General features: G+C 39.6%; 1 protein-coding gene across 4 annotated transcripts in view; it reads left to right on the top strand.

Moving 5' to 3' along the window:
- Window positions 1-27,565, top strand: part of dtwd2 (DTW domain containing 2) — a 160,229-nt gene that overhangs the window by 68,454 nt on the left and 64,210 nt on the right. For all 4 annotated transcript variants that reach the window (XM_059969626.1, XM_059969628.1, XM_059969629.1 and 1 more), the window contains exon 4: window positions 22,623-22,815. In XM_059969626.1, coding sequence (XP_059825609.1) covers window positions 22,623-22,815 — 193 coding nt within the window. The remainder of the gene's footprint in view (window positions 1-22,622; window positions 22,816-27,565) is intronic.

Raw genomic sequence — 27,565 nt, 5'->3', positions numbered from 1 at the left:
AGTACCTGGATGAGGAAATGGAGGGATGGGTTAGTAAATTTGCTGATGACACAAAGGTTGGAGGTGTTGTGGATAGTGTTGAGGGCTATCAGAGATTACAGCCGGACATTGATAGGATGCAAAACTGGGCTGAGAAGTGGCAGATAGAGTTCAACCTAGATAAGTGTGAGGTGGTTCATTTTGCTAGGACAAGTATGATGTCAGAATATAGTATTAATGGTAAGACTTGACAGTGTGGAGGATCAGAGGGATCTTGGGGTTCAAGTCCATAAGACACTCAAAGCCGCTACACAGGTTGACTCTGTGGTTAAGAAAGCATACGGTGCATTGGCCTTCATCAATCATGGGATTGAGTTTAAGAGCTGAGAGGTAATGTTGCAGCTATATAGGACCCTGGTAAGATCCCAGTTAGGAGTACTGTGTTCAGTTCTGCTCGCCTCACTATAGGAAGGGTGCAGAGGAGATTTACAAGGATGTCGCCTGGATTGGGGAGCATGCCTTATGAGAATAGGTTGAGTGAACTCGGCCTTTTTTCCTTGGAGCAACAGAGGATGAGTGGTGACCTGATAGAGGTGTATAAGATGACGAGAGGTATTGACTGTGTGGATAGTCAGAGGCTTTTTCCCAGGGCTGAAATGGCTAGCAGGAGAGGGCACAGTTTTAAGGTGCTTGGAAGTAGGTACAGAGGAGATATAAGGGGTAAGTTTTTTACCTGGAGAATGGTGAGTACTTGGAATGGGCTGCCAGTGACGGTGGTGGAGGTGGATACGATAGGGTCTTTTAAGAGACTGCTGGACAGGTACATGGAACTCAGAAAAGTAGAGGGCTGTGGGTAATCCTAGGTAATTTCTAAGGTAGGGACATGTTCAGTACAGCTTTGTGGGCCGAAGAGCCTGTGTTGTGCTGTAGGTTTTCTATGTTTTTAAGTGTTCTCACGGACTTGGCCTCTGCCGCGGTCTGTGGCAGAGCATTCCACTGATTCACTACTCTCTGGCTAAAAAAAATCCTCCTTACTTCTGTTCTAAAAGGTCTCCTCTCAATTCTGAGGCTGTGCCCTCTAGTTCTGGATACCCCCACAATAGGAAACTTCCTCTCCACATCTACCCTATCTAGTCCTTTCAACATTCGGTATATATGAGGCCTTTCCACAACTGTAACACAATTTTTTCGGCCAGGCACGTTTCCTCTGTTTAGATGTTGCAATTTTGTTCATGCTAACTTTCATTCCTGACCGCAAAACAATTGCATCTCTGGCTGCTGTTTCAATGGATACTGTGATTTCAACTGCTCTTTTAAATGTGAGCTTTATTTCAGTTAGCAGCCATTTTGTATGCTTTGTTGTAGATTTTCAAATGATCTAAGTGATCTCTCAATCCATCTTTTAAACCCATTACTGAACTGATAATGTTAAGTCAATTCCTTCCGTTTAGCCATGTACCTCAAATGGACTCCCCTTCCATTTGATTCTGTTTATGAAACATAAAACATTCCGCAATCAATAATGGGTTCTGTTCTAAATGTTCCTGTATTAATTTCACATTATCAACAAAGCTCATTTCGGCTGCAAACAAGAGAAAATCTGCAGATGCTGGAAATCCAAGCAATACATACAAAATGCTGGAGGAACTCAGCAGGCCAGGCAGCATCACGGCTGGTTTAGTTGGAACTTCTTAGATATCTATATGCTTTCCCATCTCTTCCACTCAGTGACACTAACACTAGCTTTTCATTAGCTCTCATTTGCTTCAAAATACTGCATAATTTGTGCAGTATACATAATGCAGCCATCTATTATTCAACCAAACATGTTTGTCTTTCCAATGTAGCCAGCTATTTCTGTTTCTATTTATTTATTATTACTATCATCGCCATCACCTGGAACTCACGAACCTGTGGTTTCATTCTCTGCTTTTTTTGAAAACTCGAATCTCTCCCTCTCTCCCCCTCCCTCTCTCTCCACTTGCGAAGAAAAAAAACTCTGTTGTGCTTCATCAGGTATTTGGTCTTCTCAGGTTCATTTCATCACTACTGTTATGTTTTGTATCTCCAAAACCTAATCAAAAGAGGAAAAAACAGGAGCCACGGATAAATGTGTCTACTTTGTTTTTACTTTAGTGAGGTGTGCACTTATAACTTGGTGGTGTAATGATGTATATGCCATTCACATAGCTTTACAATGGAGGAAGTAAAGTTAGACTGATTACACAAGGTATACAATCAGAAAAGTGATGAAGGAGAATTTTCATTGCTGGAAGGTTAACACTTCATATTTTATTATCAAGCCTGTCCATATTTATTTATGTTGGTTTTGCTAGTGCAACTTGCAACTTGGTCAATTTCACACAATGTCCATGGAGATCTTTAACAAGAGTATTATGATGCTCCTTTTGGTGTATTTTTTTACTTGCCACCCCACGATCCCTTCATCCTTCACCTCCATGACCAGCTCAGCACAAGATCCGTACCCCCACTTTTATTCCAGCCTCCATCATCACAGTGCAGAGTTTAACACAATCCGTAAACAGCACAAGGAAGATTCATGCCTGGTTGTGTTGGGTCGAATTTCTAAAATATTGCAAAGTAATTTAGAGTTGCTTTTCACTTCAAAAATGTTTAACATTCACATTTTCAACAATAGTCCATGCAATTTTTATTAAAACTCTTTCCAGTAACAATCTGAGTTACTTCTTCCGAGAGACAGCGATAAGTGCAAGTTAATTGGCTGAGTGCTGCCATGAGTGAGATACTGATTTATAATTACAATCAATCAACCAGTCCTGCAGATTCACAGATTGAAAAAGTCATTTTTAAAGTTGTTTTAAGGCCTTTGTATTTTCCTTTGTACTTAATTTCACATATAAGATTTATATTTGTAAAGCTGTCCAACAAAGAGAGGTACAGTACAAGCACTCAGAATTGCCCAAGTCATATTCCAAGCTCAGCCAGCAATCCTGTCAAACTGCAAATCCAAATTTATTATTCAAGAACACCTTGTAGTAAAACGTCATGGTTACTCAAAGTTAAAAAAGAAAAAGTAAAAATTAAAACCATTTTGGCCTACTACTAATTTTAATTTTTCTAGTACCATTCATATTGAAATTTAAAACTTTATGTAGTAATAGAGACTACAGAATGAGGTAGGAAAAGCAGAGAAGGATGCAGCAGGCAAGAACTGAGCATAGGTTGTTGTTGAGTCCAGTGTCTACATAGCTACATTTTGGTATGCCTGTCTAATCACAATCCTCACCATATAACCTGTAGCAGCAGAGGGTCCCTACATACTACACCACTGTTATATTAAGATAAGGAATGCCTACTATTACATGCCCAGACCACATTTCAGAAAATCTGATCACGGGCTGTTCTTCTCCTACCTGCATTCAGGCAGAGACTACAGATCAAAGCTCCAGAGATTAGGACACAAAGAGGTGGTTGCGGGAGACAAAGGAACAGCTATGGGATTGCTTTGAGTTGGTGGACTTAGCTGTGTTCAAGGACTCATCTGTGGATCTACATCACAACACCATAGTTGTAACGGACTTCATTAAAATAACTGTAGACAAATGTGTCTCCACAAAATCATTCCGTGTTTTCCCAATCAGAAGCCCTAGATGAACCATGAGATCTGAAATCTGCTGAGAGCCAAATCAGAGGCATTCAAGTCAGGAAGGTTATATGAAGTCCAGGTACGATATCTGGAAAGTCGTCTCGTGGGTGAAGTGGAAATTCTGGACCAAACTTGAATCAACAAAGGGTGCTAGATAGTTGTGGCAGGCCTTGAGCACTATCACCTCTTACAAAGTTAAATCAAGTTACATAGCAGACAGCAGGGCTTCACTTCCAGAAGAGCTCAATGACTTCTGTGCTTGCTTTGACCGCCAAAGCATGGAGGAACCATCACGAACTCTCACATCTTCCGATAATCCTCTTATTTCGGTCTCAGAATCTGGTGTGCGAGCTGCCTTTAGGATGGTAAACCCGTGAAAAACATCCAGTCCAGAAAGGTACCTGGCCACGTACTGAAGACCTGTGCTGATCAAGTGGGTGATGCATCCACTGAGATCTGTAACCACTCGTTTTGTGTGAGATACCCACCTGCTTCAAGCAGGCTTCAATTATACCGGTGCCCGAGAAGAGCACGGTGACCTGTCTCAATGACTATCTCCCAGTAGCACTTGCATCCCCAGTGATGAAGCTTAGCCTCAATACCTCCTTGTGCAATTGGATCCAGGATTAACTCACTTGCAGTCCTCAGTCAGTTTGGATTGACAACATCTTTCACTATTTCCTTCAGCATAGGTACACCGCAAGGCTGTGTGCTTCGTCCCTTGTTCTGCACACTTTACACTTAATACTTTGTGATTAAGCACAGCTCCAATGCCATTTTCAGGTTTGCTGATGACACAGACATTCACCTAGCTAAACTCATTTTCACGAGCAGTCAACATTTTGGGCCGAGACCCTTCGTCAGGACCTGACAAAGGTAGTCCAACACTAAGTGTCTGTGCTGATTTTGACCATTTATAGTCAATCAAAAGAGTGCACCACCATATACTGGATGACCAGTCCTGACGAAGGGTCTCGGCCTGAAACGTTGACTGCTCGTTTCAACTGATGTTGCCCGACCTGCTGAGTTTATCCAGCTTGTTTGTAGGTGTTGATTTGGCCACAGCATCAGCAGTGTACTTTTTATTTAGTTTTTAAATAGTATCCGTTGCATGAGCTTGTGTTCAAAAAGCAGTGACGTTTGACACTGATACTTGGTGAGAAATAAGCTGTAAGACAATTCAGAACTATTTTGCTCATTCTGCTTTCAAGCATTCAGGCTTAGAGATGCCAGAAATGGCTTGGAGTGAAAATGAAACAACTGTACTACTTCAACAAGTTAGGAACTAACCCTAACCCTAACCCTTTGAAGGTTTTGACAATTATCTTTGCTGTTACAATGAAAATAAAGATTAGGAGGATGCTATTATCCATAGCATTGCATGAAGGTAGTCCAACACTACGTGTCTGTGCTGATTTTGACCATTTATAGTCAATCAAAAGAGTGCACCACCATACACTGGATGAATTCCTTTGGCAATAATTATTAGGAACTATTACAGTTTTATTGTACTGGAATAGTATTAATAGTGTTTTAATTTGTTCTGTGTTTCATTTTCTGTTTGTCTTTCTTTTATTTTGGCATCATTCCTGATAAAGATGATGGCAGAATTTGTCACCAAAATGTCAGTTACAATTGATACTGGAAGCCGAGAACCATTTGTTTTTCCATGAAACTTCAGCTAATTGGGCAGCCACTTAATTGGGCCAAAATGTGCTTGTCCTGATGTGTCCCAATTAATCGGAATCCACTGCTTTTGGTAGAGTAGCAAATGTTTTTCTCATTAGAAGCATCAAATTCCAGTTGTTGACTTAAAAGAGGCTAACGGTTAAATGGTACGTGTCTGTATTAAAATGAATTTAAAACATATTTGATATCTTTTCACTCATCAGGCAAATTTCTAAAGTCTCTATCAACCATTTATCCCATGACATTTACAGAATGCGTGAAGCTCAACTCTCTCACTTTGTATAAAGAAGCAAAGCATTATGTAGTGAATGAGAAGCAGTATACACCCTGTTTGTCAGATTGCAAATTGTGAGATTGAATCACCCTATCACATGGCACTACTCTGTACCAATCTGTACTGGTCAGGCAAGCGTGGCAGGGCGGAGTAAAGAAAGTAAAATTGTAACTTACATTTCAATTGTGGTTATTTTAAAATTATTTAATTTCAAGGCACATCTGGAAATAAATACAGTAAATGCATTTATTTTCAACGCTCCTTAAATGTGTATGTTTGTTTAATTACTAATTGTTTTTCTGGTCAAGATGGCACCTACCTACAATGTTACTTTGGTCGACATCTTCTGGATAGATCATGAAACCATCTTTTCCACTTCTTTTATGACTCTTATGTTTGTTTCTCCTTTTGATGTGATTCTGGGACTCTTGGAGGCTATGTTTTGCTGTTTAGCGATCGTTTGGGTGCTTCACGCTCTGCTGTCTCCGAGAGTACTGCAGCAGGCAGAGGCAACATGAACGAACTTTGTGGCGAGAGGGCTGCTGAGTGGCGTGCAAGGTGATGTTTGATCCCATTTTGCTGATTAAAGCTTCCATTGTCAGGCAATTAAAGTGACGAGGGTGATTGAAACTTCAAGGCAAGTGCAGAAGTTTGGAGATCGTTTGGGTGTCCCAGCACTCTGCAATCTCAGAGTGATATCAGATCCCAAGAGGCAGAGGCAGTGTGTGCGAACCTCCTAGGGGACAGGCTGCAGGATGGGGCACAAGCCGATGTTTGGCTCCATTTTGCCGATTAAAGCGATGAGGGAGACTGCAGCATCGAAGCAAGTGGAGAGCATGTGCACCAGCTGCTTGCCTTTTGATTGGCTGCTCTGTACTGGAGAGGGGAGAGCCTGCCATTGTGGGAAGTTTTTTTCTGCGTTTTGGGTTTGGACTTCGAACTATAGACTATTTTTCAGTCTTATAGTTTTTATATTATGTGTTTTTTCACCTGGTTTTCTTGCTTTTTGTGTGGGGAGGCGGTTTTGGGGGTTGATGTGCCCGATCTGTTTCGTTTAGCTTTCTTTGTGTGGGAGGAGGGACTTGGGGATCGATGTGCCTGATCTGTCTTGTTCAGTTCTTTTTGTGCAGAAAGAGGGATTTGAGGGTTGATGTGCCTAATCCGTTTTGCATGTTTTTTTGTGTGGGAGGAGGGATTTGGGAGTTGATAATCGCGCTGTCTTCCTTTTCTTTCTTGATTTCTTGGCCACCCGAAGAATTGAACAGTTTCTGAGTTGTATACCGTGAGCCTTTGAATCTTTTTTCTTCTTGTTATAAAAAATAGAGAACTCTAGAAATACTTAGTAGATCAGATAGTATCTGTGGAGAAAAACTGTTAATATTTCAGGTTGATGTAAGGTTAGTTTCAGTTTCTGTAGATGTTGCTTGATCTGTTGAGTACTGAAAAGCATTCGCTGTTTATATTTCAGATTTCTGGCAACGTCAGTTTTTTTGCTCATTGTTGTAAAGGCTGTTGCCTTTTGGTCAGAATTTGTACTTTGTCACTTGGCTTTACCAAACTCAAAATGTTGGAGGAATTCAACAGGCAGCATCTGTGGAGAGGAATAAACAGCTGATGTTCCGAGCTGAGATCCTTCAACAGGGCCCTGTTCATTTCTTTCCCAAGATGCTACCTGACCTGTTGAATTTCCCCAGCTTTTGTCTGTGTTCCTCTGGTTTCCTTCCACATTCCAAAAGCATAACAGATTAGGGTTAGTAAGTTGTGGGTTTACTATATTGGTGCCGGAAGCATGATTAAACTTGGCAGGCTGGCCCCAGAAAATCCTCAGTCGGTGTTGTCATTAGCACAAACAACTCACTTCCCTATCTGTTTTGATGTACTTGTGACAAATAAAGCTTTTTTTTTCCCCTAATCTTTCTCTTTCAAATCTAAAGAGATTGAAAATGAGGGCAAGACCTCGTGTAAGGGACTTTCATAAAGCAATAAACACAAGATTCTGCAGATGCTGGAAATCCAAACTTGCATACAGAAAATGCTGGAGGAGCTCAAAAGATTAGGCAGTATCAATGGAGGGGATTCAGCAGTTGATGTTTTGGACTGAGACCCTTCAGCAGGACTCTATTTATTCCTTTCCATAGATGCTTCCTGACTTGTTGATTGCCTCCAACATTTTGTGTGTCTTAACTCTGCATACCCAGTGTTAAAAGAATCTATTGTGTTTATGGCTACACTAAAGTTTAGTATTGATTGGTGTCTTCCATAATGAAGAGAACAGAAATAAATTTTGTCTTTGGAATTCTTGAGTTATTGATGGTTCAACTGAAGTTAGGGAAATTGGAGAATTTTTATTTCCATTACAAAATGCCATTGGCTAGATGGAGAACTGCTGCATTTGGTACATGAAGCATGTGTTGTGGCAGGGACATACATTTGTTGTGGTTTTTGCTGGTCCAGTAGCTGACATACAGTAACCCTGCTGTTTTGACTCATTTCTTCTGGTTGAAGAGCACCAGCTGTTGACATGGTATTGCATTCAAGTCCAGGCCTGCTCACAATTAGCATGTCAGAATGAGCTTTCACAGACATGTGTGCCAGCTTTATTAGCTGGGATTATAATCAAATGCCAGAAAAACCCTGCTGCTGATTCAGTTTCACTGGTGCCTCCTGCACCAGTCTTTTTTCATTTGAAACATTTATTGCTCATTAAGAGAGCATTTCTAAATTTTTTTAATAAACTGATATTTGACACAGTTTAATTAGAAACATAAACTTTGCTTTGTTCAATCAGTGCTAGGTAGGAGATTAATTTTTGTCAATCATGGAGAAGATTTTCAAACGGCAATTATCCAGCAACTCAAAGTGTTCTATACAAAAGGTGACTTGTTAATATAAAATTTGATGGAAGATGTTTTGTTCGGTGAATTTATAACACCTGGATCATAAAGTACTTGGTATTGTGCAAAATCTGCACTTGTTCTGCCACATTCTCCATGAAGGTCTCACAGGGCTCACTGTAAGCCAGATGTAAACCTAATGTCGTTTGCTAACCAGGTTGTTCATTTTTTTGTGTGTGGTAATGCCTATTCTAACAAAACAGTGCTGGCGCTAAAGTGAGAGCTGTTTTTGACAGCAGTGCTGATGATTAGCATAACACAACATTGCAGATGGCCCTAAACTGCGAGTGAAGATTTCAGCCTGTTGGTCTGGTTGGGTGTCTTATGCACCCTTGCTTTATTGAAGGTGCTTTTTGTTTCATGGTGGATTAAAAACTCAGAAATATCAAAATGCAAAACTAGTTTGAGAATTTTCTGATACCATTAGTTCTGCCTTGTATCTTTAAAAACTGGTAAATCAAAATACTGGAAAATTATAACCTATGTCAGTATTATATGTAAATTTTAAAATTAATAAAGTGACTTAAATGTGGAGAAATTCAATTTAACTGATGAAATATGAAGCAATATTTAATATACTATTTAATTAAATGACCTGTAAGTTGTTTTTAGATGATCCAGGCTACTCTGCAAAGTAAAGTCAAAGTACAGTAACAAATAAACATAATCTGCATTTTACCCATTATCCTGTTCTGCCTAATTTTCTGACAGTTTCTGCCTGGGAGAGTCACAAACAAGGGACCAGTCATTTAAAACTGAGATGCACGTTAACACATTTTCTCAGAGGGTAGAGAATTTTTGGAATTCTCTACCTCAGACGGTGGTGGACGCCAGATCATTAGATCTACCTCAGGTGGAGCTAGATAAACATTTGAAAGATCATGGAATTGAAGGTTATGTGGAACTGGCATAGAAGAGGAGTTGAGGACAGCATAGGTGAACTTTAATTATACTGGATGGCAGTGTAGGCCTGAGGAGGCTGATGGCCTACTCCTATCCTTATGTTCTTTGTGTACAGACTATCTGCCAACCTTGCAAACAGACCTTGGTGCAGAGCTTCTATGCCTGGATCCCTGGAGCTCTATGAAGGCTCTGTGACTTTGCCTTACAAAAGTTTGGCCATTCTACGATTACTTAAAATGTAATGTCGTACATGCAATTCATCTTTTCCCTTGCAGATATATTACTGCAATCTATCGGACTCCGTGCTTCAATAGGTTGCAGCATTCAGGAGCATTCTATTAAACATGTAGGACCATTTCAGAGTAGCTTTGATTCTGCCATTTTGTTTTGTTTTCTCCAAGAATATCTAAATCATGAATACTGCTACAAAATTATTAATTAAGAGCAAGCTTATTTATTCTTTTGCATGCTCAATGAAGCTAATAAAGATCTCTAGATCATATTGCTTACAGAAGAATTTTTCAGATTCTCATTTAAGTGTGATTTTATGTCCAGCAAAATAAACTGAAAACCATTGTGTAGTTACACATAATATGAAAAATGTCTTCTTGGAAGTCTACCGGCAACGATGATGACGTCGGTGACACCTCTGTTGAGAGTGAAGTCTGAACTGGGAAGTGCAGATGTGCCCTCAGGTCGAGCACGTTGTGGCCATTGAAGGGTTGGGTTATCTCTCCTTGCAGTCCTGGCACTTTTGATCATGGTCTTTCAGCCACTGCTTTTCAAATGTGCTGGTGCCTGGCATTGTGGTCTTTGGCCAAGGCCTCCCGACAAGTCACAGGGATATTGCATATGTCTTCAAGGACGCTTTCACACAGTCTTTATAGTGTTTTGTAGGGTCTCCCTGCTTTCTGGTGTCATGTCCTAGCTTGGAAAAGAATACATCTTTGGAAAGTGATTGTCTTCCACCCAGAATGCATGTCCAACAGATTGAAGTTGGGTCTTCACAATCAGCGTCTCTGTGCCAGAGCTTTTGGCCCCTCGTAGCACTTCTGTGGTAGGGACTGTGTCTTCTCACGAGATGGCGAAGGTATCACAGGTGGTACTGGTCAAGCGTCTTGTTGTGCCTGTGGTATGGGGTTCATGCTGCAGTAGAGAAGTCGGGACAACTGCTCTGTAGATTCTCATCTTGGTCTTCAGCCAGATGCCACGTTTTCCCCACAGACTTCAACAGGATGCCTCAGCTTTTGCAAGTCTGTTGAATACTCAGCATAGATCTGAATATTGTTTATTGCATTTAGAAATTGTGATATTGAAAATAGCGCTATAACTGAAACTAAGTAAATCACTGTATTATCATGGTCAGAGGATGATTTGCAAATTATCAAATGATCCTTTTCTTAGGAGGAGTTAGCATAATAAAAAGCTAATACTGCTAAATATGGAAAATATAGTGTTGAAGGTAGACTACTTTTATTTTTAATTGATGTGTCATTGTAAAAACATATTTATTGAATGATATTTTGCCAAGATTGCAAAGACTAAGTCAAAAGATAAGTGATGATGCACAAAGCTCGGTGAATGAGGAACTGCTGAACAAAGGAATTTGACAACTTTAAGGCATTTGGAAAAAATGGATTGCATTCCTACAAGTCATTAACCAGTTGATAGAAAATCCGTACTGAGAAATTTGGCATTAACAAGATCACAGGGAGGAAATCAACATTTGAAGTTCATTAGGAAGAACAGAGGGCTATTCAGAGAGAAACGATGTTGTACAATTTGGTTCATGCTTCAGAAGTATCAGAAAGTACAAACAAACATTAAAAAATCCTATGGCCATATTCTAACAAGAAGCTCAGGGTATGATGAGATACAGTTGTTTAAATTATCAGACTAGCAATTCAGAGACCTAGACTAGATAGTATAGTTACTAATCCAGAATCTTGGGGCAAAAAATACACTGACAAATTTTTTCCATTTGCAATATGAATCCTGTTAATATTTGATATTCAAAAATGCATTGGCTTACGCTTGTCTGGATTAAATTCCATCTGCCACTGCTGTGCTCAACTTTCCAAATGATTTCTGCTTTCAATATCCTTTTACAACTTTCCCTGGTATCTACTACTCTACCAATGTTGTCTCAACAACCTTACTAATCGGACCACCTACATTCTCATTCTAGCTACTTATATATACCCTATGACAAACAATGGTCCCACAGTACACCACTAATTACAGATTTCCAGTCAGAAAAACATTCCTTGACAATTATGCTTTGCCTTCCAGGAAGTGGGAGCAGGCAACATTCCACTTGCAGCATAGAAAACCTGTGCTCCAGAACAAACTGCACCTCCAGAGGAACTGTTACAAAATCAATAGCATGTACTGACCCATCTAGGAAATTACCTGATTATGACTCCTTCACAAAAAAAAAGATGGATGAATCCAACTTAGCTAATCACTATACAAGTATCAATCATCAACAAAGGAACAGAAGACACCTTTGATTGCAATCTCAAGCAGCGATTGCTCTGAAATACCTTACTCATTGATACTATTTTGTATTTTGCAGGGACCACTCAAGTTCATACCTCTTCATAGCCTGAATCCAAACTTAGGCCAAAATCTGAATTCTAGAAGTAAGACGAGAGGGCAAAAAAAAAGCATTTGACTGAATGTTGGTATCCAGGTGCCCTGATAAAACTGAAGTTAATACAATACAAAAACATTCTACTGATTGCAGCCATACCTTCCTTATGGAAAATGGTCGTGGTTAATCATTCCAGCCCCCGGCTATCAGTGTTGGAGTTCCTGTGGGTAGTCTCATTGATCTAATCAACTTAATCTGATTTATTAATGATTTGCAATAAGGTCAGAATTGAGGATGTTGAATGATAATTGCATGGTGTTCAATTCCATTCACAATTTCTCTGCAAATAGAGCAAGGCGTAGACATCATTGGATGGTAACTGATAAATAACATTCATGCAACAGAAATAACAGATTGTCTCTAACAAGGGAGAATCCACTGACCTACCCATGACAGTTAACACTATTACTGTTGCTGAGCATCAATATATTTACCATAAAATTTAACTGGACGAGCAACATGAATAACATACTTCCAAGAGCAAGTCAGCGGCTAAGTATCCTTCTGCGTTCAACTCATCTCCTGATGCCCCAGGACCACCCCCCATCTACAAGGCACAAGATAGGTGCATGATGAAACTTGCCTGGGTCAGTGCAGTGGCAATATTTCCCATGAAGTTTGACACCATCCGGGTCCATGCAGCCCGTTGGATTTACACTGCATCAATGACCCCAAATATTCATTCCCTTTGCAACTAGCACACGGTGACTACCATGTGTATCAGCTAAAATGTGCACTAGAGATACTCCCCCAGGCCATTCTGACCACATTTCCACAATTCTGTGACTTCTACCATCAAGAAGGACAAATACGGTGGATGCCGGAGAGTCCTATCATTAGCAGTTTCCCTTAAAACTTGCACAGTATGCTGAATCAAAAATAAATTTTATTCCTTCAATCTGGCTGGGTTTGAGTCCTGCATCCCTCAACTTCACAGCATTAAGAGAGTATATCCAAGGAACTACAGTGTTCAACAGAGTGGCTCACCACCACTTTCTTGTGAATAAGTCCTGAATTCTAATCCGGCCAGGTCCCAACCTGGACAGCAGCAGTATATGTGCAGAAGAAAGGCCTGGAAATCTGCTTCCGTAGCTTGCTACAAAAATCCTATGAACAACTACACTATCCATAGGGTCACCATGAGTCGATGATGACTCAACGGCACTCAACAACAACGGCCATGTAACAAACACCAAGATTCCAGAAATGAGTGGGTTTTTTTTAAACCCAGCATCCTGGCTATTCTTCCTCTCTTAATTGACAAATTCAAAACAAATTGTGATGTTTTTGAAAATTGGTGACTGATTGCAACTACTGAAACTCATAATTACCATACAAACATGATAAAGTAATTTGTAGATGGATATTTTTTTTTAGCAGTAGTCAAGACAGCTTGAAGAAATCAGATCAAATATCAACTATATCCATATAAGTATATTACATCACTCCAACCATCGCCGCTGGTAGTAATTGTCTAAATTTTTACAGCTAGTCCATTTATTTGGATAATGTGTTGTCAGATGGAGGCTGACAGATAAAGAAAAAATATTTTATATCAGGAATGCAGGCTGAAAAAAACCATACTTATTAACATAGGCAAGTATGTATGCGAATGTCAGTTCCATTGTCTTTTTTATAGCTTTAAGCAATTTGACTGATTTAATCTTGAATAGCCGAGGACTGCACTTCACATTGAATAGCAGTGCAAACTTACTGACAGCACAGTTACTGGAGAATGCCGGTAGTGCAAAGATTGAGGCCATGCTTGCAAGTGCACAGCTGTGTTGGACGCCACAAATATACGGGATAGGAAAAAAAACGGTAGGCTCAAAAGTAGCTTGCATAATGAGCTGTGGCAAATGTAAGAGAAATGATTAGTAATAGAGATGCAAAGGCTTGTTTGAGCAGAGCCCAAATTTGTGTAGCCATAATAGTGACAGCTGGGAAACTTGCAACTAAGCACATAAGGTGCCAACAATTTTGAACAGCAGAAATAATAATAGCATCACCCAACCAACCCTAGATGGGCTGACTGAGCAATCAAAAGTAATGTGTTTGTTTCAGATATGCAGGCCTTGGTAAGAAGAGACATCAAAGGAGAATGACCAGGATGGTTCAAGTTGACAGAAAGGTGACAGTAACTCTAATAACCGCATGTTACAATGGTGCTGTTTAGAAGAGCATCTCTGAACACACAGCACGTTGAATCTCGAAGTGGATGAGCTACAGCAGCAGTGACCACAGAAATACAGAAATGGACTCAGTGCCCATTTTTTTTGGGTACCTCCTGTACTTAAAGAAGTGGCCACTGTGTATATTTACAGCATAAATATTTTTTAAAGTCAGCTACATTGCAATTTGTGTAACAAATCAACAAATTACAGTTAAGCATGTATATAAAAAACTGCTTTCTGTTGTTTCTGTTGCATGAAGATAACTAGAAGATGTTGTTGATAGAATAGGACTGTAGCAGTTGCCAATCCTGTAAAACTTCAAACCACAGCAATAATTAGCTTTAAACTGACCTCAGGAAATATTTTGATCATTTGCCTGGAAGTGTGTTGGATTTAAAGGAACTAATGATGTTAGCAACTAATCTGTGCTCTTGGCTACATGTAATCTTTGCCACGGGGAATTGGGACACATCATAAAACTGAATGTAATGAAGATTTAATATAAAGGTTTAATTTTTGGAAAATTTATCTGTATGTTTTGAATGCAAAGGTACTTACTTAAAGGCACTTTTAACTGCCTTTAAATAAGAAAAGGTATAAAAAAGAAATATTTATTAAATAGCATTTACACTGTGTAAATCTGGTAATATAAACAATAGAGGTAGTTTACATAAAGCAATCATGAGGTGAATTTGTTAAGTTGATTTTGGTGATGATATTGGAGGGTGAATTTTTAGACTCTGGTAGAATGTCTTGCTTTTCTTTAAATGTGAGCTTTATATCTAGCCAATAGGTACATTGGCTTAAATAGCAATAGAAGTAGGACATTGCCAAAAAAACAACCTTCTTTCAACAGATTAATGTTCAGGTAACAAATTCATAACCATTCATCTCACAGACCAGTTAAACCAAGCTGACATTTAGCAACAATAACAATTGCCCGCATTTGCACAGCAGCCCAAAGCAAATTGTGAAGATTACTATTTAAACAAAGAAAGGTAGCCATCAGGTCAGATGCCCTAAAACCAGAGGTGTAGAGTTCTAGGAAGAGAATCCTATACTTGGTACTAAAGCAGAGGATTAAAATTGTGAGTGTAGTAATGAGTTCCATTGGAGTGACAGCAAGTGTGTTTGTAATGTGTGAATAAGACTAGCACCGAAGGTACAAGCAACACAGTTTTGCGTAAGTGCCTACATGAGTATAGTTGAAGATGGAAGGATGGTCAGGACAATGTTAGAATAGATGCTCAGAGATAACATACAGGGCGGAGGATTTCAAATGGAGTGAAGGTAGTGCTGGATTATGTGACACCAAAACAAACAGATAAAGGCTCAGTATCAAAGTTACTCTTGTTCAACTTCACATTGCTTGTATGGTGTTGGTGAATTGGGAGTTAGGTTTGTGATAGGGGCCAATAACAGTGACCTCAGTCTTCCTGTATCCAATTGCTATAAGAAACAGTGACTATGAAATTGGTTCTCATAATACGTGTGTAATTGGAGCAATTCATGGGAATTTTCTTGTAATTTTGTTTGTGAATTGAGAGAAACTGTTTTTAATTTAACTGATGTTTCTCAGAAAATTAATCAGCACAGTGACATCTAACATAGTGCGCAGAGTAGGCGATTGGTAACATCAATCTTTGTTGAAAGCTAATTTGATGTTGGCTCTGCAAGTCTGAGCTATGCCAATCCCAGATATGCAATGTGTGAACCGTAAAAGATAATCCTGACCTCAATAACAAGTAAACTTTCCTTCCACTTCACCACCACTATTTAGATTCAGATTTAGTTTTCACATTAGCATCGAGTACCAAGTGACAAAACAACAACAGACAAGCTGTTTCTGTACCTTCCAAGCCACCCTCACAGATACATAGTCCTCTAACCCCAGGCCTCCAGCAGACTCGCGGATTTGCAGATCTTGGGCTTTTGACTTCCCCAGTGGACTTCCAGAGATTCCCAGACTTGGGGGCTTCAGCCATAGCACCTCTATTTCTGGATTTCCAATCGAGCCTTAGACTTAAATTTGGACTTCTGATCAACCTACAGGCTTCAATCTTCTGTATCAACCCAAGGTGGCGAATGGGGACCCCAAACTTTAAGCCTCGAATGTGGGAATTTCCAATAACAGGACCCAAACACTAAGCTTCAAGCTCTGGTCTCTCTGTTGCTTTTATCTCCTGCCCACACAGGACTATGATCCTGGAACGTGCCGATGAATTATCGTCATTCTTGCTGGTCTGCTGGACTGACATCCGAACATGTCCATGTTACCAGCCTTTGAAAGGGGAGCAGAGGTTTAGACTCTCACCTGTCCTTGAATTCCCCTGTGTCCCTGTCCCTAAATCCCAATAGGATTGACCAAACAGTGGTGTGGGAGAATGCTGTATGAAATGGATGGTGACATACAATGGAGATACAACAGTGGAATTGTCAGTGCTTTGTGCATCGCAAGCTTCAGCAAAACAAGAGGTGATAGTTAATGATCAGGCCATATTGGCAGAATAAGCAGGAAGATGAGGTGGAGGCGAGCTCCCGGAGGAGAATAATAAATGTTCAGCAAGTACAGTTATGATTGAGGAGGAACGGATTTGGAGACAAAGGCTTTCCAATGAGAGCCTTATGAAATCTTCAATCAGGCTTGTGATATCACTCTCCTCTAATGTTGTATGACCTGCTGAGTGTTCTGGCGTTTTCTGTTTGTATTATATTACTCTAAAATGAACTGCTAGATCGGGATACCAGCTGCCATTTGGGGACTTGATGACCATCTAACTACCTGTGGGCAAATTAGTGGTAATAGACTACGAGGTTCACTCATCCTAGCTACTGTATTTCTTTGCCAGCCATTGTCTTAAGATTTAGAATGTTTGCATAGTGTTTTTGTGGTAATATTCTGTCAATTATTTCTTCTGATGACGGCAAATTGGTATGCTTGTGTGTTGGAATCAGCCTTCCCAGAACTGTGGTGTTTTGCATGAAATGTTCAGATAGTTTGCACAATATTGAGAAAATCTTTATGGTAACACATTTCATGAAGGGATTGTTTATGCTTTCTTCTCTCCTGAGGTAGTCACTTTTGCTTGCTGACTTTGGGAAGCCAAGGTGGACCCATGAGGTCTACAGAAGAGGCTAGAATCAGCCCCACTTCAACTTCCACAAATCTCTGGCCCTGTTCCCTCAATAAAGGTTTCACAAAGAGAGTAGATTGTTTTCACAGTGTTGTGGGAGTCACAGAATCACCCACAACATTGGTGAGACTGTCACTGATTTCTGAAACAAAGACTTATTAGAAGGCAGGGCCAGATTTAGAAGAGTATGCTCCAGAGACGGCTGCCCACTTAATTGTCATTGTTTCTTGAAATCAGGGGTTCCCATCCATTTTTATGCCACGGACTGAAGGATCTGTGGACCCCAGGTTGGGAACCGCTGCTTTAAATCAATACATTTCACAGGTACCCCCTTTACCTGCATCTGCAGTTAAAGAGGAAAATGGTGATCAAGGTAGGAAGGACCTGTTTAATTAGTCTTCAGTTCCACTAAGTAACCTGAGTAAATGTGCAAAACTCATTGAGCAGGACAGTCAAGCTTAGCTTGATAAGTGGCAACTAACATTTGTGTCATGTAAGTGTTGGATAATGGCCACTCCCACAGAGAATTAATTCTTCTTGACATTTATTGGCATTATTATCACTGATTCCTGCACCATGAAGGGGGAGGGGCTGTCATTACTGACTAGAAATTAACTGGACTGGTCACGTAAACACAACTGTAATAGCACATTACGAACTGGTAATTTTGTGCTGCAGAATTCAATGTCTGGTTCTCTAGAACCTACATCCAACACTCTCACCTTGTATATGCTGCTTGGAGTATTTGAGATGCAAGATCTGCACATTGTGAGACATCAGGCATGATCAGCCTGAAGGGAAGCCACAGTAGTGTCACAGTTCGCCAGACTTCCTTACAGCTCAGGGCTTCAGAGTTCAATTCTGACATCATCTGAAAGGAGTTTGTATGTCCTCTGCTTGAATGGTGTGGAGTTTCTCCAGGTGCTCTGGTTTCCTCCCACAGTCCAAAGATGTACCAGTTAGTAGGGTTAATTGGTCAATGTAAATTGTCCCGTGATAAGGCTAGGATTGAATTGGGATTGCTGGTCTGTGCAACGCAAAGGACTGGAAGGGCCTGTTCTGCACTGTATCTCTAAATAAAATGAAAATAAAGGCAGGCCAGGTCATGATTATCTACTTGCACAGAACATCTTTGAAAGGACATTCTCTAATAAAAAAGACAGATGGACTTGCACAACAAAGTTTTTGGTGTGCTATCATGCCTGCCTGAAGGCTTCTGTGATATGTGGAGTAGCGTTGAAGAGTCCAGCTCCTGTTTTTCCCCATGTGTTGCCCAGCTCCACTGTAAGCCTTGCAAACTCTGAAGCAGCATCAGTTGACTGAAGTCCAGTTGGAAGCTAACTCATTTTTGAGCAGTGCTGCAGAACTTAAGATATCTTGGAGTGAAAGCTCACCTTGCTCCCTTCATTATAAGTAATAGCTTGACTTTCTCTGACCAACAAACTGCATCGATAAGGGTGGGCAATGGCACCTCCATGCTTATTCTAAACACTTGTGTCCCACAAGTGTCCTCAGCCTTCTGCTCTTTAATATTCACGATTGTATGGTCAGATTCTGCTCTAACCCCGTCTACAAGCTTTCAGATGATGCCAGTGTATTGGGCCACATTTCAAATAACAATGAGTCTGAGTGTAGGAAGGAGGTGGAGAGATTAAGGACATGGTGTCATGCCAACAACCTTTCTCTGAATGTCAACAAAAGAGTTGATGATTGACTTCAGAAAAGGTTGTGGTGCACATACTCCTGATGACATTAAGGTGTTGAGGTTGATAGCTTCAAGTTCCTAGGTGTGAGCATCACCAATAGCCTGTCCTAATCCAGCCACATTGGTGTCACAGCCAAGAACGTTCAGCAAACCCTCTAGTTCCTCAGAAGGCTAAAGAGATTTGGCATATCCCCGTCAACTCTTACCCATTTTAATCAACAGAGGAAGCATTCTGTCTGGATGCATAATGTCTTGGTATGGCACCTGCTCTGCAGGACACTGCAGAGTATTGTAGACACAGTTCAGCTCATCACGGACTCTGTCTGTACTCTCACTACCTTAGTAAAGCAGCTAGCTTCATCAAAGATATCCACCACCGTAAACATTCTCTCTTCTCCTCTCTCCCATTGGGTAGAAGATACAAAAGCCTGAAAGCATATGCCACCAGACTCAAGGATAGCCTCCATCCCACTGTTATCAGACTCTTGAATGGACCTCTCGTACAATAAGATGGACTTGTCACCTCACAATCTACCTCAATATAATCCTGCACTTTATAAGATCTTGTGGTAGCTTTTGCACTTTGTTCTGCATTGTTATAATTTCCCCTTATTCTAGCTCAGTGCAATGCCTAAGAATTTGATCTGCATAAACAGTATGCAAGACAGTATTTCGCTGTATCTCGGTACATGTGACAACCGTAATCCATACCAAAACCAAAGCTGGTCGGAAGACTTCATAGCTGTCTAGTGATGTGGTGGAGCATGACTTTAAGGTATGATTTGCACTAGATTAAACTGGGACAGGTTAATTAAAAACTATGACTGCACTGCACTTTTTCCTGCACTGTCCAATTTCCCAAACCTTGGCATGAAGCTGAATTGTACTGAACCATGACGTGATTGCTCTGGCTTCAGACAGTTTGACATTGACAAGGCTTATTACAGAGATTGATTAATGCTGTCTGTATAGTCATACAATTAATTATAACCTTGCAAAATGTATTGAAATATTTTGCTAGCTACTAAATCCAGTCAACTTTCAAAGGGTGTAAATTGTTTCTTGGTAAAATAATTGGCATCTTTCAGGAGCAGTTCTGGGAAATGATTTGTTGCCTTTGAATCCCTGTTTTAATTTTGCTTTTGATTTTGAGCTGCAAGAGCTAGAAATCTATCATGAAAGCAAGGATGCTGGAAATAGAAAACAAGACTTAACATTTTCATGGTGTCTTTCCTGATCTCAGGATGTTCCCGAGTGCTTTAACTTTATTTATTACATTTTAAATATATTCACTATTGTAAGGTAAAAAAAAGTCAATAACCCAATATAATTCAATCATAAACTATATGTGAAAGAAATAGTGAGAATCCACATGTAACTTGTAAATTAAATTGGCTTTACTGCATCACTATTTCCTTTTTGCCACTGACTAGATTAACACTATCTCCTTGTCTGAAAGGAAAATTAAGTTTCCAGTTCTATTACATTTCTTCTATTTCTGACTCTTTTTCTTTGACACATATCAAATAAAAGAGTTCTGCAGAACTGGAAACTGATGTTTACGTTCATTTCACACTAACATATGGAAGCGAATGTAGGACAATATCAAAGCAAAATGAGGGAAGACTCGAAGCTGCAGAAATGTGGTTTTCGAGAAGAATGGTGAAGATATTGTGGAAGGACAACGTAACAGATGAGGGAGTGTTGCAAAAACTTCTCAGATTAATGACAGGTGTAAGGTCATGACTGCCCATGTCATATGACATGGCACATAATGGTGATATTCTGCTTTTACTTTTCAGTGTCCTTATTCCATTGTCTAGACATTCAAATCACTCTGCTGCCGATCCTTCCTCTCTGCCCAAGTTTTAGCCTTCCCAGTTGTTATTTTAGGCCGAATACATTTTTATCCTTCAGCTTTTTTTGCCCATCACTGATTGGAATCCATGACCTTCAGTTCCTTCCCTCTCACTGTTGATTCCTGGCCCTTCATTGCTTGTGTGTGTTATTAAAGCCTCACCTGTCAGTTCTTCCTTCCATATGCACATCATCAGCTCTTTTTTTAAAAAGCTCAACATTGCAACTTTCATGCTCCCTAAATATCATCTCATCTTTAGCCCCACTCTTCTCTTTGCTCTGTGAACTGATAGTTGCTTATCATACTCAAATATTATTCAACGCTCCCAATCTCACTTACAGCAGGTCTTGTTCCCACTGCTGACAGTGAAATCACAAGAAGCTCTCTTTCTGAGGCTGGATACCAGTAATTCTATCCCTACTTTCCTTTCACAGTCTACCTTGGTATAACAACAATTGGAGGACAGCTATAAAAATCCAAATTGTTGTTGATAAACATTTGACTTTTCACCTCTGATCTGCTTCCTTTCTTTCGGAGCAATTTATATTTTTATTTCTGTGAAAAACTGTGATGCAATCTACTTTGCAGGATAATAAAAGGATTAGAATTTAGTAGGTTTATCTCTTCATTGTAACTCCCCTATCTTCTAATTACCTTTAATATGAATAATACATTCATTAATGTTGTCTGTGAACTGGTACAAAAGTTGAATTCCTTGCAGTTGATAATCTATAGTGCAACAACTTTGATATTTATTATTTATTGTTCCTGCATTTCTTTTCATGATTTAAACCAATTAGGACACTACAGAGGGATATTCTTGTCAATAAACGTCTAGTATCAGATGCTAAGCTAGAAACGAAGATAAATACCACTAAAGGCAAAACACATCTGTTTTGTCCAGCTTGTATTTATAAAATATTCATGCTTTGACAATAATGAAGCTTTTCCTTTTTCAAAAATGGGCATCCTGTTTCTGTTTAGAAGTTTCTGTCTTCCTTATAGAAGTATGTAGAGATTGGTCTTCTACGACTGACAAGCAGTCCAAGTTCCCAGACACCGCCCTTTAGATCAGAATGTTTTTTTGGTTGTGGTCACAGATGCTTCTATTGGAGGCTTCATACGACTATTTGAAGGGACCCACCCTAATCTCCCCAATTACGTGGCAAACTGCATTCACAGAATGGCTTAGACACCTGCTGAGCAGAGAACTGCAGGAATGCCAAGGGAGAGATGAACGTGAAAAGAAAAATAAAAAAGACTGCTGATGAAATAAAGGTAAAAAATGCTACTTCATTAGGTGCCCTATTATTACTTAGTGTTCCAGTAGCTTCCCGTTCAGATAGTGCAATCTGTAGAGTGGCCAGAAGACTCAGTTAAGAGTATCCTTCTGTTAAAGTAGGGATCTGATCAACTGCCTACCTAAGTGACATAGTGCCGCAGGTGGAAAAGAAATTCCTTACTGCTTTAGTAAGCAGGTTTAAACCTCATCTCCAGTGTTATCTGCATGGAGATTACCTGTTCTCTGTGTTCCAATGTGTGGTTCTTCCAGATACCACAGTTTCCTCCTACATACCAGTGGTTAGTTAAGTAGCAACTGTAAATTGCCCCAGATTTGGAGGTAACTTAATGAAATCCATGTCACAAATGTTAGAAACGTTAGTAACTGTAACTTAGAAAGTTCAGGGAAATGTAACAATTGACTGAAAAGTTTATTTTATTTTAAAGGCATCCTGAACTTGCAGCTGTGTGCCAGAGTATTAGTACATTAGTCTTGTATCCTGGACCCGAGGCAAATAACCTGGAAGAACTTGAACTCGATCCATCGCTGTCTCCATACAATATCATTATCATTGACGGAACATGGAGCCAGGCCAAAACTATGTTTTATGGAAATGCCCTCTTTCGTTTGCCAAAACAAGTAAGTACTGAATAACAATACTTACTTTTGTACCTTTCCAAAATTTGATTCCTGCTACAGTGAGCTGCTGTTATAATTTCATACTTTTATTTAGCTTATTATTGGACAGTAGCCTTGCTTTCTCTAGACTTGGGAAAAGAGCATTAAGCTACAAGTCCCATTCATGCTGAACAATAAACAAATATTTATCAAAATTTTAGTACAAATTCATCACATAGGAGCATGCAACCCAACAAATATATGCACTGGTGCAATATGAAATAGCGTGTTTAAGAAAAATAAGTGAGTGACATAAACTGCTCATGTGTGACAAATTAATAAACCATTGAATTGAGATATATCCAAAGATCCTAAGCACTTTTTTATTATCCTAAACACTTACATTGGATTAGATCTTGTTATACAAATCTAATCATGCAATAGCATAATTTGAACAGAGAATAATACTGCTCCATTATATTTAAACAGGATGCTTGCATCAATTCTATGTGTTCTCACATATTCTAAAGTTCATCTAAAAGCCTGAAACCCTTCACTGAACTAAATTCCCTGTTTGTTTTTCTCCCTTTTCTCTTCAGAGGGAACTGAATGACTTTTGCAATCCACACCTTAGCAAGTATTTGGGACGCTTGGGTCCTCAAACAGGTGTTTTTTACTGACTCAAACTAATGCCTCAGTTAATGAAGGCTCTTTATCCTGAACTGTAAACTCCGCTTCTCTTTCTGCATGTTACCTGATCTGCTGAACATTTCCATTATTTTCTTGTTTTATTTCAAATTTTCAAAATCTGCAGTTCTTAGTGAGATTACATACTGCTTGCATTCGTGTTTAATGTGCATTTATTTTCTCAGACTTTGGAGAAAGTTCACATCATTTCATTTTGTTACCCCTTCCGTTGAATACAGAGTTAAATAGCTAAGCACTGTACTTTAGGGAAGACTCTGCCATTTGGATCAAGTTCAGCAGGAATTGATGGGAAGTAGATTTATGGCGATATTAAGGATTAGAATATTGTCCTTGGTTACATCCTCCAAACGCACAAAGTACTAACAGTTGGATGTTGATCTTAACTTCTGAAATTTGTTCTATTTAATTACCGAAGTGTAATTTTGGAAGCTGTGTACAGTGTGCAGCTGCCACCTTAGTTTAATATCTAGCCCAAACAATTGAGAGCAAGTTTTTACCCTTGGTTCCTTTTGCTGCTCTTTCTTCTTCAATTGGCATCTTCCTCCCATTTTATTAATGTTTTATTTATGATGACTCTTCAAACATTGCAGAAAGGATTCTTCATACATTTTTAAAATGTAGCTAGGGAGGATTGAAATGGAACTTGCAATGTGTCACAATATCAGAACTTCACAAATTGTCTTGATTTATCAATTGCATGACTTCAGCATTTCAATATGTCAGAAAGAAAAAGCATTTCTAAAGTATAGCTGAGTAGAGTCTGATGGAATTTAAATTATGCTATTACTGATGGAAGATCTTGCACAGCAGTATTAAATTTTATTTCATGATGTACAGTACCGTACAAAAAAGTCTTAGACACATATAGCCAGGGTGCCTAAGACGTTTGCACAGTATTGCACTATATTGCAGATGCAAAAAAAAATCATGACATGTGAGTGATGATAAACCTGATTCTGATATGGGTCTCTATTGTGGACTGAGAGTGGGAAGGTGACAGGGAGAGGGTAATCATAGTTGGAAAAGGAAAAGGGAGAGTGGAGGGAGCAGGAAGCACCAGAGAGACATTTTGTAATGGTTAATAAGCCAATTGTTTGGAATCAAATGACTTTGCTTGGTGTTTAAGGGTTAGGTATATTCACACCAGTGCCATATCCCCTCCCTTTGGTACTTCTTCTCTGCCACCTGTCCCACCCCCTTCCTTTGGTGCGCCACCCTCACCACTTCCAACATCCTTTGCTCCTGCCAGATTTACAAACTTGCTGTCAATTCCACATTGACAAATACAGTACTGTGCAATACCTTAGGCACTAGCTATATATATGTGCCTAACACTTTTACATAGTAATGCAATACCTGAACTGGAATAGGAATCATGTACAACCTTAAAGGGATAATAGCTCTGTGAATCAAGGTTTGAACTATAAGAGTAGGGGGTGGAGTTGTTGGACTATTCAGAAAGTTCAGAATAAAGGAAATAATCTGAAAGGTCAGCAAACAAATTGCAGTTAAAGGACATAACAATAAAATAGCTGTCATTAATAAAAACATCAAAATAATTAATAAAACCTGATGAAATTACCTATACTGTAATGGGCACAGTTTTTAAAAACCGAAGGAATTGCAAGTGACCATTTACAACTCATGTTCTCAGTATTATTTATTTGCTCTTTTATTTATTAGTTGCATAATTTGTCCTTTTTTGCATACTGGACACTTGTCCACCTTTGTACAGTTTTCCATGGATTCTTTGGTATTTCTTTATACTGGGCATGATAGCCAAGTTGTTAGCATAATGCTCTGAAGTACGTGTGACCTGAGTTCAATTCCTACCACTGCCATAAGGAATTTGTACGCTCCCCCTGTGACCGCGAGGGTGTCCTCCGAGTGCTCCAGTTTCCTCCCACAGTCTAAAGATGTATCGGTTGCTAGGTTAATTGGTCGTTGTAATCTGTCCCGTGATTAGGCTAGGGTTAGAAGGGGATAGCTGCGCGGCACAGCTTGAAGGGCCTGTTCCACACTGTATCTCGATAAATAAATAAATTCTTGTGGGTGTCTGCAAGAAGTTAATTTTCAGGGTGGTATATGGACACATACAGTATTTGTATTTTGATAATAAATTTTGAACTAAAGATCATAGTAGAGATCAGAGAACAGAGTTTTGGCATGGGAAAATAATTTGGTTTTTAGTTTTCATAGTTCATTTAGGTTCATTAGCAACTTCTATCAAAATGCAATCTGCCAATATAGAAGTAGTTGTGAGGCTAAGAGAAATAGAAGAATTGAAGGCTTTAGGATTTTCAGTACATAAACTGATCACAAGCTTGTGATTAATGTCATCTAAAAATCAAAAAGAAGCAAGTTTAGTCACAACCACCAAGAGTCAATGTTCTTTGGAAAAGTATTGGCTGTGTTAAGGCAAGAATAAATGGCACTATGATTGGACAGGACTGGATGACGGATGATGGTGGAGAAAATAGGTTGGTTGAACCAACTCATGAAATGTTTGAGAATGGTAGAAGCTGCATCATTGCTTGGTACTGGAAGTGCAATTGCGGCAGACAGGAAGGCTCTATTTCCAGTAGTAAAAACCGCCCAGCAAATCACTGGCACCAGCCTGCCCGCCATCAAGGACCTATATGTAGAAAAGTGTCAGAAATAGGCTAGTAACACCACGAAGGTTCGCATCCACCCTTCTCATGGACTATCTGTCTCACTCCCATCAGGGAGTATGTAGCATCCACACCAAGACTACCAGGCTCAAAAACAGTTACTTTCCCCAAGCAGTAAGGCTGATCAACACCTCCACCCACTAACACCACCATTACTTTATTGTTTCCTGTCAATCATCTTATGTATCGATGGTTATTAATTTTTGAAATTTATTACTGTGTGCTTTATCCTTGTGATTTGTTTTGTGCTGCATCGGATCCAGAGTTACAGTTATTTTGTTTTCCTTTACACTTGTGTATTGGAAATGACATTAAACAATCTTGAATTCTTGATGATAATTTTGATTTGGTGCAAAATTGGTGGTGTAAGCAGAAAACTGACTAATGGAGCAGAAGAAGTAGAACACATCTTGGCAGAATGCGGGACCTTGAGGCTTCCTCTCTCTACAGTTCTACAAGCCTTGACGTCTCACGCAGGCTGCCATTGCTGATGTCTCTCCATAACTTTTAGTATGATAGGTAGTGTAACTCTCTGGTTCTGCCGGCTGTGTAAGTCTAGGAAAGACAAACGCGTGAGATTGAGGTGCCAAACCTCCTGTTGGTGTGGAGGCTGCGTGATGTGTCACCCTGTTACAAATCAGTACCACGAAATAACAGACAGTACGCCATAGGCAATTAAACAATTTAGCTTTATAATTCTTAATTTGACTAAAGGGTTAGTAAAGTAAAAACAAAAAGGGCCCTTTTTAATGTAACAGTCTACTGTGTGCAAGTTGGAACTCACAGTTTCCCTTTCACCGATTTCCCCGGGCTTCGTCAACTCCTGGCCCCACTCCAAGTCCAGTCCTTTCTGGTGTCCACGACCTCTCCTTTCTGGCATCTTCTCTCCCCATCTTCCACCGAACAAAAGACCCAGATCACCTCGGTGCCAGGCAAACAGCACGAGAAGACACTCACCTCCATGGAGGGCTCACATCAAAACACCCGTTATCTCTAGCTATAACCCAAACACTGCTTCTACAGAAAGACCATTACATTAGCAGTAAAACCTTCCCTAGGGTGTTATAGTGGTTTTATTGATGTTAAATAAGGTTTGGTGTTTTTGAAATTGCAATCTTATTTACAGCATTCCAGGTAAAGTGAATTATTGAATTGTTATTGATGTCCAATAACAATCTGGAATAGCATGTGATTATACAATATACTTATTAATGATGTGGAATCATCCAAAAGCTTGTCACAGAGTGCGGGAGAAATAGAGACAGAGCAATAATGAGGAAGAGATACAGAGGTAAAAAGAACATCTGAAGAAGATAAAGTGATATTCTTGTTTTGATTTGGTTGTGGCTGATAACGTATCTGATCAAATTCTCAGACTGCAGATTGAAGAA

This window comes from Hypanus sabinus, chromosome 5, assembly GCF_030144855.1.
Source record: "Hypanus sabinus isolate sHypSab1 chromosome 5, sHypSab1.hap1, whole genome shotgun sequence".
Taxonomy (NCBI): Eukaryota; Metazoa; Chordata; class Chondrichthyes; order Myliobatiformes; family Dasyatidae; genus Hypanus; species Hypanus sabinus.
Note: the sequence above shows the minus strand (reverse complement) of the source record. Positions and strands in the feature narration are given on the sequence as shown.